The sequence below is a fragment of the Labeo rohita genome, chromosome 6 (assembly GCF_022985175.1).
Source record: "Labeo rohita strain BAU-BD-2019 chromosome 6, IGBB_LRoh.1.0, whole genome shotgun sequence".
NCBI classification, from domain to species: Eukaryota; Metazoa; Chordata; class Actinopteri; order Cypriniformes; family Cyprinidae; genus Labeo; species Labeo rohita.
In genome coordinates, this window is record NC_066874.1 from 6,640,297 (window position 1) to 6,658,253 (window position 17,957).

The 17,957-nt window shown below is 35.2% G+C and overlaps 2 protein-coding genes across 2 annotated transcripts; one reads left to right on the forward strand and one right to left on the reverse strand.

Moving 5' to 3' along the window:
- Positions 1 to 724: 724 nt before the first annotated feature.
- On the reverse strand, positions 725 to 6,888 carry cep20 (centrosomal protein 20). Its single transcript, XM_051112675.1, has 5 exons — positions 6,792 to 6,888; positions 6,369 to 6,566; positions 6,159 to 6,243; positions 4,784 to 4,920; positions 725 to 2,462 (listed from the first exon to the last, which is right to left on the reverse strand). The coding sequence occupies exons 1-4, from the start codon at positions 6,817 to 6,819 to the stop codon at positions 4,791 to 4,793; spliced, it is 441 nt and encodes a 146-aa protein (XP_050968632.1). The 5' UTR covers positions 6,820 to 6,888; the 3' UTR covers positions 725 to 2,462; positions 4,784 to 4,790.
- Positions 6,889 to 7,839: 951 nt separating this feature from the next.
- ube2g2 (ubiquitin-conjugating enzyme E2G 2 (UBC7 homolog, yeast)) lies at positions 7,840 to 16,766 on the forward strand. Its single transcript, XM_051112674.1, has 6 exons — positions 7,840 to 7,985; positions 8,344 to 8,379; positions 8,529 to 8,574; positions 11,181 to 11,299; positions 13,522 to 13,662; positions 15,770 to 16,766. Exons 1-6 carry the CDS (start codon positions 7,943 to 7,945, stop codon positions 15,880 to 15,882), a joined length of 498 nt encoding a protein of 165 aa, XP_050968631.1. The 5' UTR covers positions 7,840 to 7,942; the 3' UTR covers positions 15,883 to 16,766.
- The last annotated feature ends 1,191 nt before the right edge of the window (positions 16,767 to 17,957 follow it).

Consider the following 17,957-nt stretch of genomic DNA (forward strand, 5'->3'; position numbering starts at 1 on the left):
GCTGCCCACATCTCTCCGGATCCATCCTGTTTTCCACCAGTCCCAACTCAAACATGTCTTCTTCTCTCCTCTGTCTCCCCAGGTTCCTGCCCCACCTCCGCCCCGGATCATTGACGGTGGTCCTGCGTATATCGTCCGGCGAATCCTTGATTCGCGCCCTCGGGGCCGTGGCACCCAGTATCTCATCGACTGGGAGGGTTACGGTCCGGAGGAGCGGTCTTGGGTTCCCAGGCGGTTCATATTGGATCCAGCTCTCATCCCGGACTACCGTCGTCGGGTATCCTCCATCACGGGACCGTCTGGTGCCGGTCCTGGAGGGGGGGGTACTGTCACACGCACCGAGTCACGTGAGGTCACGAGGACCCGGAAGTAACTTCACGCAGGTATTTAAGCAGGAAGTAGGTGACTATCCAGCACCAGACATTGAGTTTCATGCGAGGCTCAACATCAGGTCCCATCTCTTCGTCAACTCACGTGAGTAAACTCTCTGCTCCTCGGAGCGCTTTATTTACCTGTTTGTGTGCGTGTGAGAACGCAGATTTCTTGGTGGAAATCCCTACTCCATTTCGGAGCGTTCTCAGATCAAATTGCGTGGTTTACCTACTCACTCGTGTGTATCCGCGTTTGAGTTTTCCGCTGCGCTACACGGGGACATATTGCGATCATTCATTTCTGGTCTGACTTTGTGACATACATAAATGATGACAGAATTTGTTTTCTGGGTGAACAGTTTTTTTATTTTCAGTAGGTGAAAAACAATAAAATGTAGGAAAGAAGATAAAATATACAGATTTGGACATGAGTTTGGCTTTAAAGCCAACTGAAGTCCTACTATGTCTAAATGCTTAGTTGTACCCTTAGTGCAAGAACACTATCTCAGGAATTAGTCCTGACAGTGTGTCTGAAGAAGAGGAGGGAATGAGAAATATGTACTAGATTAAAGCTAAGTGAAGCACTGGCTGTTCAGGGTAGGCAGTCTCCTGAGACTCATCCAAAAATTCATTTGGACTGAAGCCGTTTGGAGTAACTGGAGCATTAAGATTTGCCTACATTAATAAGAGAATGTCATCACCTTATTAGACAAAATCTTACTACAAGGTGCGTATGGTACCACTTAGTGTCACAAGCACGGCAATTTTGTTGTGGCTTTGCTTCTGGACATACAAAAACAAAAACAAAAAAAAAAAAATCACATGTATAGTGAATTAAAACGTTACTACAAATTTTTACATGCACATTCAGTTCTCATACATACATAGGTACACACTATTTTAGAGGGTCATGTGTTTGGATTTATTTGTCTTCGCTGGAGCGTAGTTCCAACTTAGCAGCAGGAGAGCAAGTAAATATTTGTCTGCTCATATTTATTCAAATTGTTTCACATGATCTATCTGTTGATGATAACCTTTTACTGAACGAAAACGTACCCTAACAATGCACTGGGAAAACCTCTGCATTAACCTTCTGGGAAACTGCTTTATTACCCTGGTCTGTGATAATATTCAGTGTGAAATGCTAAACATATTAAGTGAAGTATTGAGTGAGTATGAAGTGACTTACCTTTTAAGGAAAATTAGGAAATTTGAAGAACTTGGCAATGGATGTTGTTTACAGTGTTTGTGAGCTTTGCTGCTTTAAGGTGAAAAAAGCCAAACATGCAACAACACAACTGAGATTCTCTATAAGAAGCAAAATATGCTTTCTTTAGAAACAGACAATCCACTGGACAATTCTAGGTTTGAAGTGAGAACAGCTTAAGTAAGAAACACTGATATTCACATCAGATTTAAATGTCTGTGATGTTCAAGTGTCATTTCTAGAAAGACTGGCTTTGGCAAGATGATAAGAAAGTAAAGGATGAAAACCAATCAAAAGAAAGAATGTTCAAAATGTAAAGTTCAAGGATCTGGGTCCTCACCAGAAACACTTATTTTAAAAGCTAGCCAACAATCCAGACTTGTTTTGGAAGTTTTACCATTTAAGATAAACAATCAAAACACTCAACATGTACAGAAATTACCACAATTTGCATGCTTTTCATTGTTGACATTAGCTAAAAATAGTAAGAAATAAAAAGAGGTATACAAAAATAATCCTGTTATTATACAGCAAATGTCAATTTAATATTGCATATAACAGCTTTTAAAAGAAGAAGATACAAACATATCAAATTCAAAATCAGTTAACTGGACGTCAAGACAATTTAATTGATGTGAAATATGACTATATTGTATACTGCATTGTTTGCACAGCTTAGAAGCTAAACTGAACAATCACAATGGTTTTATTCATAAAACTATTACTAGAAGTACAAAAAACAACATAAAAAACACAAAAATAAATACATTCAATATCTATAACCAGAATAAGCTGGACAGAATATTTTGGCCTCTTTAATGAAAATTGTTTTAATTGTGATCATATGAATTCCTCTTGTGTGTTGGATCCAGATGACTGTAGAGCTAGAAACACAACAGAAACAGCTAAATGGGATGCAAGTTTTTCAGACTTACGAAACTAAAAATAACATTTGTAATTCTTTACACTAAATCAATGGGTGTGCCTCAATCAGCTCCCTAGCTTCTAACCTCGTAAATCAGTATATCGTGTACACAAATCCAGTCACTGGTAAGTGGTCACTGCACGCTGGAACAGTGATTTCTCAATTTCCGGCTACATGACTACGTACGACGTCAATGGACAACATTGTAGAATGTCACTGCTGGAATTAATCAACAGGCAGGACCAATTTCTTTTCTATTCTCTTTTAACATATTGTTTTGTTACATGTCCTTATAAACGAATATTAATTATAAATTAAATAGATGTGTTCCCTGTATAGTAATGTGTGTTTATGCTAAATTATACTAAATATTTAAACCTTCTAGGGTTGTCCTCGACTAAATATTTTTCTGGTCGGCGAGTAGTCATTTTAACCATTAGTCGCCTAAACCAAATAAACCATTTAAATCAAAATAATGAGCCTTTAATTGCCTTTATAGACTAATAAGCACTCAAGTGCACACATAAAGCTTGCCAGCAGAAGTAATGATTATGAATGTGTCAGGGAAAAACAGTAAGGAGGTTGCATAAACATTTGAATAATTCATTGATAAACGGGTGCTTTCTTTGTTTTGGGCTTAAGAGATGAAGTCGGCAACACTGACTCTAACATTGACATCTCCGTAGCAGTGATGCACCTGTATGCAAGTTTTATATGGATTAACATAATAATATTTGTTTTCCATTTGAAAATAGACATTTCGCACTCTGTCTGTAAAGCAAGTATACACAGAGTTTCAGTAATTTATTTTTTATTTTTTTAAGCATTCAAGGTCAGATACCGAGAAGGCAGAATGCGCATCATGTTTGCTTTCATTATTTTACAAAAGCGCAATGTTTCTTGTTATTCTGAGTGCACACAAACAAATGTGGAGTCTTTACAGATTCAGTGATGTATTACTCTTATCTGTATGACCAAAATTAATGGATAAAGTATTTTAAGAGGAAGTGACCGCACTGGTGCCTCCATCTGTCATGAAGTAAGCGCGCTACTATTCAGCTTCCACACAACACACAGACACTTGAATACCGCACATTTTTTGGCTAATATTAGATTAAGCGGCCCATGTGAAGTTGCTACTACTTACATATTTCAGATGAAAAGCCATATTTGAGGTTGATGAATGATAGGCGAGCATTTGGATGTCCTGCCCAATGTACTGTATTACCACAAAGACTAGCCATTAACGTTCTGTCCGTCACGGACTACGTGACTTCGCCACTTCCTGTGGATTTTTTACCTCGGACTAAGCAACTAATACAATTTGTGTCAACCAAGCCTCTTCTCGTCGACTATTAGGTGGCAGCTCTAAAACCTTCTATCACGTGTCATTATATTAATGGAGTAGGCTTGTGTAGTTTGTATTTCGTGCTTCAGAAATGTGATGGAATTTCCAGTAGGGGAGCATAGTGAATATCGATGCACCCTAGTTTTTCAGAGAACGAATGTTCCAGTGCACTGGAAGGAATTCATGATTGAGACAGCATATTTTCCACAAGTTGTTGTGATTTTTTAGGGTCTTCATCTAATGTCTGCAATGTACTTTGTTTAAAATTCCTCAATGGTTGTGTAAAACAACACCCTTTTTACTTTGACAAAAACAGCTTTGTTCACAGCGACCTGTTTCGGTGCATATCTCTTTAAATAGTAATGAGCTACTGCTCACTCCACCCCCTCTTCCAGTTTTTGTGAATTTGGTGGCACGTTACCAATAAAAAAACAAAACGAATCCACCTCACTGGGAGAAAATTAGGACTCTTATGTTCACTTTTACATCCAAATACAAAACACCTGCATTGCTTATGAGACATTGTTGTTGCTACAGCTACTCAAGTGTGGATCAAATGGCTGACAGCGTACAACTGGCTGAGGATGGAAATATGCTAATATGGGAAGGTCCTTCAGCGGCCATGGGCGGAGCCTGACCAGTATGACATCATACTGCTCAGAAAATCAAAGTGACTTGATAATTAAGACTGTTTAGGATGTTTGGGGATTAAAAAAAGAAGTAAATGGATTTTTACCATTGTAGGGTGGTTGTGTCCACACACTGCTAAGACACATTTATATGCAAAAACCACATAAAAGTGATTTTGTTTTTGCATTTTGCATCCCCTTTAAAATGGCCAACTCCCTGATATATGCCTTGACTACTGAACTAGGAGCTGTTTGAGATGCACCCAATATGTAAAAGCAAAGTCAAATTTTTACCACTCTTACCTCAGCGTCATGACTCTGCATTATGATGAGCATGTGGTTCTTGTGAAGACACTGTTGCTGAGCCTCTTAGGAAGAGTTTTCCTTTGTGCTCTTCCTTACTGCTAAGGAAATGATGGAGCAATCCATACAACAACGGTCTAAAAAAAATAAGACAGAGTTATACAAAAAGCATAAAAGAATGGTTTACCTAAAAACAGAGCTTGGAAGAACCTGGTCATCATTGACTATCACTGCATGGAAAAATCTTCCAAAATATCTCTTTTTGTGTTTAAGAGAAAAAAAGGTCAAAGGTCAAGTAAATGAGTAAACAGCCGAGAATTTTTTGTTCCTTTAATACGTAATGAATGGAGGTTTAGATAAGGTGGTTGTAGTGTTACGAGCGATTATTTACGTAAAAACTCTATGATCAAGCAGCTTTATATTTGTGCAATGAGCAAATAATTCATTCATGTAGTAGTCACATCTATACTTGACTACTGAAGCAGTGTTTTAGCTGACTTACCAAAGAGCCCTATCAAACACTTGAGTTACGAATGCAGCAGCAAGAAAGCTTCCTTTTACTGGACTGAAAAATCACATTCAGCACTTAAATCACTTCACTGCCTACTTGTGTCTCACAGAATGGATTTAAGAGGCTCTTATTACAGTCTTCACGGTATTGCATCAACACTCGTTGCTGGCTGTAGTTAAACCACAGCTGAAAGCAACAGGCCAGCTCTAAATCACTATATGGACTCAAATTAGCACTTTTTTCTTTCTCATTACTTTTTATGCATTTTATTTTCTTACAGCTTTTATTTCTGTTAATTCTCTATTGTGTTCTTTATTCTTTTTTCTTGATTTTTTTTTCCCCCATATTCATGTTTGCGTTTGCTTCTGTTTATTTATGTCACAGCATGCGTCATAGTACTCTCGAGAACGGTGGCAGAGACTGACCCAGAAGAATAACGTGGTTACTTTTGTTTGCTTTGTGCACAAAAGGTATTTTCATAGCTTCGTAACATTACAGTTGAACCACCGATGTCACATGGACTATTTTAATGATGTTCTTACTACCTTTCAGGGCCTTGAATGTGTCAGTTGCGTGGCTGTCCATGCACTTGGATTTCATCAAAAATATCTTAATTTGTGTTCTGAAGACGAACGGAATTCTTACAGGTTTAGAACGACACGAGGGAGAATAATTAATGACAGAATTTTTATTTTTGGGTGAACTATCCCTTTAAGTGCTAACAGGCTCCAAACTCTCTCATAGTGACTCTGGGTCATATTTATTGCTGTGCTTTGCACATACATTTTCAGTACATGTGTTCTTTTAAAAATATTTTAAAGGTGTTCTTTAAAGTTTTATTTACTTGTCACTAATCATACTTACACTGCTTTGGCACTTGAATCTTCTGCCACATTGAGCTCATTGGCCATAAACTCCCGCTCTAGTGGAACTTCAGGCTGACCTGATTCTGAAATACATTGTTTTAAACAATTAAACCTTCAAAAGTTTGTTTTTATGATGTATTTCAGTTGTTAGGTGTCATAGGAATGAGTGACAGTATGTATGGTCCTCCTTCAAGGCTCATCTACTCACCTGCGGTCAGCACCGATGCAGTGTATCGATACTTGTTGAACTCCAGGTATTCTCGGATCATTTCATTGATCAGCAGGTTCTCATGGGACAGCGGCGGGCGCGGCGTGCTCTGATCGTCCAGCGCGCTGAACACCTCCGCCCGGATCCTCGCTTTCAGCTGTCCGAGGACCCCTCGGGCCTCCAGGGTCTCTCTCAAAGCTATGGATCATTCATTTGAAAGCCAGAGAGACAAACTGAGTTAGGCTAACCTGCACAACTATAGCATACACAACTGTGGAGAGATTTTGGGGTTACGTTTAAACATCTAACTACATAAAAAAACAAACCTCGCGACTGTAGATTTGTTATGTAACCAACACGCAAAATAATCATAACGTTGGCGCAACGATATGATGCATTATGACAGTTTATGAGTTCACTCACCGCTCTTCAACTCTGTGATGGTTGCCATTGCAACAGTTCTGCACTTCTCAGACGCTTCCGCTAGAGGCCAGTGTGGCTCTTACTGCGTATATTGTTGTATAATGCTTAGCCATTCCACTCTAGTACGGGACCGAATAATAAGTGCACGGAAATTATTTTTGAATAATAATAATAATAATAAATATTCATATTATTTTGCAAAAGTGAAATGCAAATAATGTTGTTGTAAATAAATAAATAATTATTTAAAAAAAATACTAAATAATTACAAATAATACATATTAAACAGTTAATATTATTCAGTATATTGCACAAATAATTCAGAGCGTATTAGGGCATTCCTTTTTTTAGCTGTTTGAACTAAAATAATAATTAATCTTCGTATCAAAAGCAAAATAAAACAAAAGAATCATAATGTTGAATTAAAAAACCCTTTAAATAACAAACAGACATTATTATTGTTGAACACAATAAAAAAGAAACATACATATAAATATAAATAAAAAAATAAAAAATTATTTGAAAATACATTACTACAAAATTACTAAATAATTACAAAAACATAATGAATATTAAATACAGCTAATGGATATTATTCAATATATTGCACAACTAATTTAGTGTATTAAGGCATTCCTTTTTTTAAATCTGTTTTAAAGATTGAACTAAATTAATAATTAATCTTCGTATTATTTTTCAAAAGCAAAAAACAACAACAAAAAAAAACAAAAAAAAAAAACAAAAAAAAAAACCAATAACAATGTTGAATAAAAAAACTTTATTACACCCTTTTTTAAATAATAAATAGCCATTATAAATGTTAAACACAAACAATAAATTCAAGCAGCACAGAGAGAAAAAAAAATAATTTAAAAATAATAAAAATAATTACTGAATAAGTACAAATGTTGAATATTGAATAAACTTTTTTAATTTATATTAAATAAATTTACATTTATTAAATAAACGTCATTCCGTTTTTCAGCCGTTTTTCACGTGACGTCATTCGGGTTGCGGAAGTAAAGGTCGAGTGGAAAATCTTTCGCACACGAAATTCTTTGCTCGCTTTTGTCCCGGAAGAACAAGATTTCTCATCGTGTCAGTTGTCGTCACCCTTCGTGCCAAAACAACTTTCTAGACCAGGCTGTAAAATGGCTGGAACAGCTTTAAAAAGACTCATGGCTGAATACAAACGTAAGTCACGTCAATGATTACACTACAATACTGCTGCTTGTGAATGGTGGATTTTATAGTGTTTCGGTAGCAACAGTTTGGCAGCTGTAGATACTTCCAGAACTTCACCAACATATTCTGACAGTGTGAATCGTTAAAATGATTTCAGTCAATAAATTAACAGAAGTAGCACAAAACACACGAAAACTGACCGAGTAACTGCTAAGTCATGTTCATACTTCATTTCTCTACACGCGTAACGTTACTGCGAGTGCTGCCATTGCAGCAAAGTGTGTGATGGTTGTCTTTTCTTATATGTGTTTCCTATTAAACATCATTTTATGGATGCAGTTAGCTCAATGCGTTTCTTTCTTTCCAGAACTAACCCTCAACCCTCCAGAGGGGATTGTGGCAGGTAAGAATTAGGGCAGTCACTGAACTGCTCCATTGACCTGGTTTTTCAGTAGATTATTTAGAATCCTAATATTAATTTGAATTAAATCACCTATTGGTTTATCTGTATAATAAGATAATTAATTAATGTAACTAATTTCATCCCTACAGGGCCTGTAAATGAAGAAAATTTCTTTGAATGGGAAGCTCTGATTATGTAAGTATAATGCATAGACTTAAAAAAAATATTTTGTTTAGTGATCATGTGTTTTTTTTTTTTTTTTTTTCTTTTGGATAGATTCCACCACAAGATAAAAAAAAAAGGTTTCATGTAAATAAATAAATAAGGTAAATGTGACCTTTCATCTCACAATTGAGATTTTTTTTTCTTGCAAAAACTCTGAATTCTGAGTTTATATCTCACAATTCTGCATTTACATTTCGCATTTCTTACTTTTTTTTTTTTTTTTTTTTTTTTTTTTTTTTTTTTTTTACAGATTTCTGTTTAATAATAATAATAAATAATCTTTGTATTATTTTTCAAAAGCAAAAAACAACAAAAAAAAAAAAAAAAAAACAAAACAATAATGTTGAATAAAAAAACTTTATTAAACTATTTCAAATAATAAATAGGCATTATACATTTTAAACACAAACAATAAATTCAAGCAGCACAGAGAGAAAAAAAAATTGAAAGATAATTACTGAATAGGTACAAATGTTGAATATTGAATAAACTTTTTCAATTGATATTAAATAAATTTACATTTATTAAATAAACCTGTTTGTTTGTTTGTTTCAGCGGCAGAATTAAAATGAAAAAAGATCTCTTTTTCTCAGATTTGCAAGTCTATATCTCACAATTCTGAGTTTATGTCTCATTTTTAGGTATTTGAGATGTTTTGTAGCTCAGAATTTTGAGTTTATATCTTCAATTCTGAGGTGGTATCTCACAATTCTGACTTTTTCCCAAAATTCTGAGATCTCACTCTTCTGTTTTTTTTTTTGTTGGTTTTGGTTCCATTATGGAATAAAAAATGTAAAAATTTTACAATTTTGACTTCATTCTGAGTTATTTAACTCTTAGAATTATCATAAGTCAGAATTGCAACAAAAAAGTCAGTATGATGAAGTGAGTATTTAGAAATGTCTAAATAAGGTAATTGCAATTTATTATTAAGTAATTTAATTTTGTTTTATTTTATGTGGCAGAACCAAGCTTCCATAAAACAGAGCTCAGTGTGGGTAAATGTGTTTCTTAATGCTAAACTTATTCCGTTCAAACTCTTTTTCTCTACCGTGTCTGGTTGCCATGGTACCATAATCTGGTGATTATTGATTTAACAATAAAATTTGTATGCTGCTTATTATTATTATTATTATTGTTCAGTTTAGTTTATCTGTGTACATATTGGACACAGATAATAACATGTTAAAGAAAAAGTATATACTACAAAATACATTTTTACAGATTCTGAGTAAAATACGAGTAGTACCAAATGGTCCATGATGCTGTGGGGTTGCTATGTTGATGATATGTGGTTGCTAGGGTGTTCTAGGTAATGTACTGTCCCGTATGTAAAGAGCCTACTCCATGTTTCTATGATATTGTGGTCTCTACACATGGCTCATATCTTTAGTCTAAGTCTGTCAGTTATTTATTTATTTTTTTTTGGCTTTTTCCTGCCTGCTAGGTGAAAACCTCCTGTTATTTAGCGCATCAATGGTTTCAGAGTTTCTTGCTTTTTCTCTTTGTATTTTTAATCTGTAAATTCAACTTAAAAATGTGAAATGACACCATAATGAGCAGATTTAACTGTTGTAAGTAACAGTATTATTTGTAAAGACACAAAACATTCATTCACATTCCCCTATTTATTCACAGCATCATGCACAGCTGTTCATTCATTAGCATTTATCCAGTGATTATCCAGTGACATTAAGTGATGATACGTGATTTTGATTTTGGATAAGACCAAACAATGTGTCCTCCGGTGGTTTGATCAGTGGTTTTGACTGATAAGTTTTTAAATGAAACTAAGTGCCAAGCAAAATAAGGAACAGAGTCCCTAGCAACTCCCTGACAGCTGTTCCAGAGATACGGAAGTGTGTCCGTTTGATGCGCTCCTCATCATGATTACCGATCGATATCTGCCCTTAGAAACCGTATTTGATAGACAGCTGGATATGGTAAGTAAACAGAAAGAGATTTGCATGTTAAATAGGAAAATGATTCCATTAAGTTCTTCCACTGCTGTCTGTCAGTGGTGGATGAATTTCTGTGATTTATGGCTTTGTGAGATTTTATGATTAAGGTGCAGTGTACAGGGTTTTAGTTTTTATGCTGAAGCTGGTAAATGGTTTAAATTGCCTCATATTTGAGCGATTCTCATTAATAGACATTAACTAACAGATGGAGTTAGGTTGAAGTTTGTGTATAATCCAGGTATATGCTTTGCACAGAAGTTATTTACATGCCTGAGAAACTTCCTCTGCAACCCCCATGTAGGTTTATCTAATACTTGATGCTAAAGATTTTATTATATTCTAAAAAAAACGGATTGGAGTGAATTATCTTTAATATACTTTAAAAGTGTTGTAATGAAACTCTAAATGCTTAGGATTTGTGGGTAATAGAGTAATAGCTTATCCAGATATCCACTTATAGCCCCTTCTTAGATGGGGTTGAGGGTCACTAGTGGAATGCTTCATTACTTTGTTTCTTTATTTGCTTTTTTGTTGCAGCACAGAGATTCATAACAAGGCATAATATGTTAAATATGTTGTATGTTTTCAGTATTTTTCCTTGTTTTCTTATTGTAGGGGACCGGAGGACACATGTTTTGAGGGCGGTGTGTTTCCTGCCATCCTCAGTTTCCCCTCAGATTACCCTCTCAGCCCTCCCAAGATGAAGTTCACCTGTGACATGTTTCATCCAAACAGTGAGTACTATTCACATTCAGCATTCACAGTGTTTGTGAGGTTTAGTGACTCAAATACACATTAATTTCAGACTGCTATGATGTACTTAATTCAATTTAAGTTTCTTGATTAAATTATATATTACAAAATATTGATATTTAGATTAGAATATCTTGAGACAGAATACACAGAGTTCAAGGAGAGCAAGGCAAGACGAGTGTTTGACATTAAAAAGTATATAAATTGTATTATATTTATGAAAATACTGATCGTTATGCTAGATAAGACCCTTCTTCCTCGGCTGGGATCGTTTACAACCGCATTTGGGATCGTTTGAAGCCACATTTAAACTGCATTTTGAAAGTTCAAAATTGGGACACCATAGCAGTCCATTATATGGAGAAAAATGCTGAAATGTTTTCCTCAAAAAACATAATTTCTTTACAACTGAAGAAAGAAAGACATGAACATTAGTTGACAAGGGGTTGAGTACATCATATGTGAATCTTTGTTTTGAAAGTGGACTTCTCCTTTAAACACAGTCAAACTTAAGTCTTTAGTTTTTCACCAAAATAATTGCTTGCAACGGTAATTTTAAAACGGTTGTTAAACACTTCTGATTGGCCATTGTGTTCAAGCTCTCAAAAGATATGTCTGATTGGCTACAATGATTGTCGCTTCACGCTTTTCACTGAGCGCTTACACAGATACACACGGGAGTGTTTGAAAGTCACGTCTATAAGTGTAATGTCTGAAGATCAAATGTTAAAATCATATTGCAATGTCTTGAGTTACAGGGATGCAAACTTTGGAAAAAGAATATTTATGGCACTCAGACAGGTATGTTCAGTGCAGTTGTCATGATGGAAGAAAACAAGATACATTTCTAGTTTCGACATTATTTGTTCTTCAGATATTCCTCTTTAAAAGAAGAGTGAACCACATTTGGCTTTTGACCATTGAAAATGTGTACAATTCAACAATTTACGCCTGGAGCCATTTTGACATTGCAGTATCTCTGGAAATGAACCATATAGGGCATTAAAAATCAAGATACCAAAAGGATCCCAATACCCAATATCTAAAAGGGCAGTAAGATGTCTTTAATACTTCTTGAGTTACAGACATACAAACTTTAGAGTAAAAACTGCTGTTGGCCCATAATGCAACAATGCTACAGTCAACAGATTTTACTAATAGACCTACCAATCTCTGTATAAAAATGACATTTATGATGATGCCATCTTTCTGAAGTCATTTTTATCCCCTTGTAATCCCCTTGAATCTCAGGTGAAAATTGGCATTTTAACCCCCGTCTACATAGTAGTGAATTACTCAGTAAATATTCATCCATGACATTTAATATTTTGGCTTTCATCACTATACATGTCTTTCTTCAGAAAAAATATTAGCAAATTTCAAAACTTCCCCAGCTCAAATTTTTAAAATTTGGTTGGCTTGACATGTAATTACCCATTTATAGTCCTTAGACATAGAGGAGCACAGATTAAGATTTGGAGTCCTAAAGTGTCTTTATGATCGGGGCATTTCCTCTGGTCCTGCTGGTGGAAGTGGGGACACAGCGTTCAGGGAAATGGGCCCAGATAAAGGTCTTCCTGCAGGCCACAGATAGCAGGAGCCCAGCCTGCAGTCCTCTGATGGTGCCGGGGCTCTGGAGGCGGTTATCAGAGCTGGACGGCTCAGATTCTGATCGCTGTCCTCAGCCGTGGAGAGAATGAGGAGATAACATCAGCCGGGCTGTTAGGTGGCTGATACCATGCGGGGGTGGATTCATTCAGCCCTGATCCAGGGTTAATAAACTTGTCCCGTACACTCACTCGTCCAAAGTATTACTTGATTGCTTTGTGCATCTTTAAAAGGGAAACCAGTCATGGTTCAGTGCTCATGGAACTAACACTATAATTGATGAATTGATTTAGCAGATTAATCGTATGTTCTTTTGATCCTAACATCTGTTCGTAATTGCAGATTCAACTCTTTTTAATCCAATTTTGTCCTTTTTAGGTAATTTGGAGAGTAGTTCATTCTGTGGGATGAAATGCAGTGAACTTAGCTGGCCAAAAATGTAGATATAATCAAATCGAAAGTTTATTCAAATGTATTTAGCCAGCCGGCAGTTGAAGACAGTAAAGATCCCTAGAGGATAAATGGCAAAGGAAACAGAAATGTACAGAACTATTGCAGAACTTTATAAACGTTGTTTATGGTTTGTTTTCTGCAGTCTACCCAGACGGCCGTGTGTGTATCTCAATCCTGCACGCTCCTGGTGACGATCCCATGGGCTACGAGAGCAGTGCTGAGAGATGGAGTCCCGTGCAGAGCGTGGAGAAGATTCTGCTGTCTGTGGTCAGCATGCTTGCTGGTCAGTCACCATTCACTTAGTTATCATTGAACTGTCACAGGTGTGCTGTCTTAAACCTACTAGCCTAAAAGTGGTTTCTGAAATCAAGAAACCTTAATATTGCTTTGCAATGTTTGGATTTTTATTGTTTACCGATATACTGATTTTTCTCTCTGAAATGGGAACAATAGAGTCAGACAATCTATTTTTCTTTTCTTTTTTTGGGTTTTTTTTTTTTCCACGCATGCATTAAAGTAAATACTTTTATGTTGTTTAAAAAGTTTTTACTTTAAATAAATGCAGTTTTTGAACTCATTAAAGAATGAGTTCAATACAAATATGCTCTTGTTAACATTTATAATGAGAAGTAGGAATGCACAGTATTATCAGATCGATATCGGAATTGGTTGATAATGGCTTTAAATTAATATCCGCATCGATATGTCTTGCCAATAAGAGGAATAATTCACATGTGCTCAGGGCGTGCTAGTAATTAGATCACGTCAGCAGTGTGGCTCATTCTTGCTTGAATGATGATTAGATTCTGTGTTTTGGATTGCTGCATTTAATCTGAGAATAAACATATAGAGTGACGCGTTCAGTTTTTAAGGAAATGGTAACAACACGTGCAGTGGCAGTAAGGAGTTTTAATTCTGTAGGGGGCGCTGTTAGCCTACTTCTAATAAAATGAAAGCAAAATACACAAATAACATTTAGACTATTTCTGATTAAATAAAGCAGTAATTGATATCATAAAATCATGAGTATGTTTTGATTTAAAGGTCAGAAGCTATAGATTACATGGATAAAATCACATGACACTTGTAAATTAAATAATTTTATACATACTAATTTATTCATTAATGCAAGTAATATATTATTTTTTTTAAAAAAACAAATTATGAGCTTTAATAGATTTTCAGAATTTTTACAACTCTTTTGCTTTAGACCATCTACAAATGTAAAATCTTAAAATAAAATGTTAAGGTTACCACTACATTTTTCTGAGAAAGAAAAAAAATTGATAGAGTGTAGTTTATTCATAGTTATTTTCAAAGCTTCAGTGTACTGTCATTATAAAAGAACTTCATTATTGTTTATTTAATTCTAACAAATAAGTTCTTGTTAAAAACTAGCCAAAAATATCTTAATTTCCACACAGGTGAGGCTTGGTGCTGTTGCCAAACAATAAGAAATATATTGGTATCGGCATTGGTTATCGGCTACTGGCTATCGACCAAAATTTGTTGAAAAATATCGGCATATCGGATATCGGCAAAGAGCCAATGTCGTGCATCCCTAATAAGAAGTGTTTCTTGAGCAGGAAATCAGCAAATTAGAATGATTTCTGAAGGATCATGTGACCCTGAAGACTGGAGTAATGATGCTGAAAATTCAGATTTGCCATCACAGGAATTTTAAAATGTATTAGAATCAGTAACAGGTATTTTAAATTGTAATAATATTTCACAATATAGCTGTTTTTCTGCTCAAATAAATTCAGACGTTGTGAGCAAAAGAAACTTCTTAAAAAAAAAAAAAAAAAAAGGTATATTTTATAGCATTTATAAATCTTTTTAATATAGTGTTTGTTTTAATTTTATGTATATATTCGTTTGAATGTAAAAATGGCAGTTAATCGTACTTTTCTTAGTGTATATTTTCTTTATATGCGTGCCATGTTGTTCCACATTGTAAAACCTGTAAGAGCTTCACTCATCTTTGGAACACAAATTAAGATATTTTTAATACAATCCGAGAGCTTTCTGACCCTGCATATACAGCAACGCAAATGACACGTTCAAGGCCCAGAAAGGTAGTAAGGACATTGTTAAAATAGTCCATGTGATTAGAAAAGACCAAAAATGTTATTTTGGGTTTTTTCCTTGTAGCTTCATAAAATTACAGTTGAACCACTGATGTCACATGGACTATTTTAACAATGTCCTTTCGACCTTTCTGGGCCTTGAACGTGGCAGTTGCGTTGCTGTCTATGCAGGGTCAGAAAGCTCCTGGATTTCATCAAAAATATCATAGTTTGTGTTCTGAAGATGAACAAAGGTCTTACAGGTTCACATCCTGTCTGTGCCTGTCCACAAATAATTGTCAATATCATCTTCTCCAACAGAGCCCAATGATGAGAGCGGAGCAAACGTGGACGCATCGAAGATGTGGCGTGAGGACAGAGAGCAATTCAACCGACTAGCTAAGCAGATCGTGCGCAAATCTCTGGGTCTCTGACTCTCCTGTGTACAGACACACTCTCGCACTCCAGGACAGTGAGGATTGACGTTTACAAGGATTCAAAGTTCCCGACGGAAGAGAAGAGTGTCTGTGCTGAGTGTTGTAGTGTACCACCCCCCTACCTCCACCAGTGTGAGCACTTTATTCCCATCCAGGCTTTCATACTCTCTTCCCAGTCCTCCCCCTCTCCTGCGATCGGGTGGATGCGTGGACGAATGGCTTTTGATGAAGAAGGCAAAATATTACACATTCACCGGACAGTGTTCGAAAAGAAAGCCAAGTATCAGTCACTAAATAAGTACACAAAACAGTTATTCACAGTCATTTTGGGCTGCCGGTTTGTTTGTCCTGCCTGTTACCTGTCCATAGATCCATGAGTTAAGCAATGGAATGCAGCTTTGGTTTGCTGACAGTATGCTGATGCATGCTTTAATGCCTCATTATAATAAAATGCATCGTGAGGCAGTGACTGAGACTGGATCACATCCAGTTATGAACAGATTATATTATTGATCTTTTAGGAAAAAGAAAAAGATCATTTCTATGGATGCAAATTCAATAAATGTTCTAATTTAAAAACATTTGATTACATTTAATATGAAAATATTTTGAAATTTGGTAATGCACAGATAGGTCAGTGTTTTTTTTTCCAATTTCAAAACTTTTTGCTTTTATGGAGGTTTTTAGATTCTGTAGTAGCAAGCTGGAATTGTCCAGCCTTTGGCAGTAAGACAGACCAAAATATTGTTTGATTTACACCGTCAATACTTTAATTAAAAAATCTTTCAATTCTGTATTTGATTTTTTTTTTTTTTTTGCTTTTCATCTGTTCTTAAGGATTGTAAAACCAATAAAATTAATAAATGTTTGTGATTTATGAACCCCTTCAGTTATTTTTATATGAACGTGTACAAATCCGTAATTGCTTCCTGTACACTTTTGATGTTGCTCCAAATTCTGCACAAAAGGCAAATGTGTCAAATATGTGGGGAAAAAATTGCAGTGTTGATTAATTTATACAAGATAATATAGTAGTAGGGCAGAGTGGGGTAAGCTGCCAATTTACCACTAAATTGGGGAAATTTTTTAAAGAATAATTTCATTTCAGTTTAGTTTGCTTTGACATAAAACTCATTTGACTTACCATGTAGATTTTTTTTTTGGTATATAAAACTGTTACGACCTTGATGGAAATTTTGTCTAGGAATTTAAAAGGAGTAACATTGAGATGACCAAAAGAAAAAGCTTAAGGTAAAAGTGGCAAGAGAAACGCAGGACAACAAATTAGCACCGCAAAAGATTTATTGCTCCCACAACCATGAGTATTTACAACATTTAGGAAAACAACATAAAAAACAATAATAGTTTATATAACCAAGACAAACGGGAGAGGGAACTGAAAGTGGCGCTAGAGAATCAAAGAAATAAATATAACAAAAACAACTTTTTGAATACACAACTGTTCAAAGGCTTGTAAGATTTTTTTATAATTTCTGGAAGAATGCTAATCAGGGCTCTGCTTATTTAATCAGAAATACTGTAAAAACAATAATATTGTGAAATATTTTTATAGTTTAAAATATAAGGTAAAGTATATTTTAAAATGTTATTTATTCCTGTGATGAAAAGTTAAATTTTCAGCATCATTACTCCAGTCTTTAGTATCATATGATCCTACAGAAATCATTATAATATGCTGATATGATGCTCAAGAAATATTTCTTATTATTATGAATGTTAAAAACATCTATGCTCCTTAATATGTTTGTGGAAGGAATGTTTTTTTCTTCAGGATTCTTTGATTATTAAGTAAAACAGAAGGTATTTATATGAAATCATCTGAAACATTATAAAGAAGACGTATTATTCCCATTTTTACAACATGTATTATAAGTCTCAGGTGTCCCCAGAATGTGTCCGTTAAGTTTCAGCTCAAAATATTCCACAGATCATTTATTATATAATGTTGATGTCTATTTTGAGCAGAAGCAGAAACAGGCAGTATGTCTCTTTAAATGCAAATGAGCTGCTGCTTCCCGCCCCCTTTTCCAGAATAGAGCTGCGTCATTACA

Bases quoted from the DNA above. Each gene is read 5' to 3' on its own strand.
- cep20 (XM_051112675.1), bottom strand. From the start codon at position 6,819: ATGGCAACCATCACAGAGTTGAAGAGCG. The intron at 6,567-6,791 runs GTGAGTGAACTC...AATGATCCATAG, and splicing joins CATCACAGAGTTGAAGAGCG to CTTTGAGAGAGACCCTGGAG. The intron at 4,921-6,158 runs GTAAGTATGATT...TATTTTTTTTAG, and splicing joins GATTCAAGTGCCAAAGCAGT to ACCGTTGTTGTATGGATTGC.
- ube2g2 (XM_051112674.1), top strand. From the start codon at position 7,943: ATGGCTGGAACAGCTTTAAAAAGACTCATGGCTGAATACAAAC. The intron at 11,300-13,521 runs GTGAGTACTATT...TGTTTTCTGCAG, and splicing joins TGACATGTTTCATCCAAACA to TCTACCCAGACGGCCGTGTG. The intron at 13,663-15,769 runs GTCAGTCACCAT...CTTCTCCAACAG, and splicing joins TGTGGTCAGCATGCTTGCTG to AGCCCAATGATGAGAGCGGA.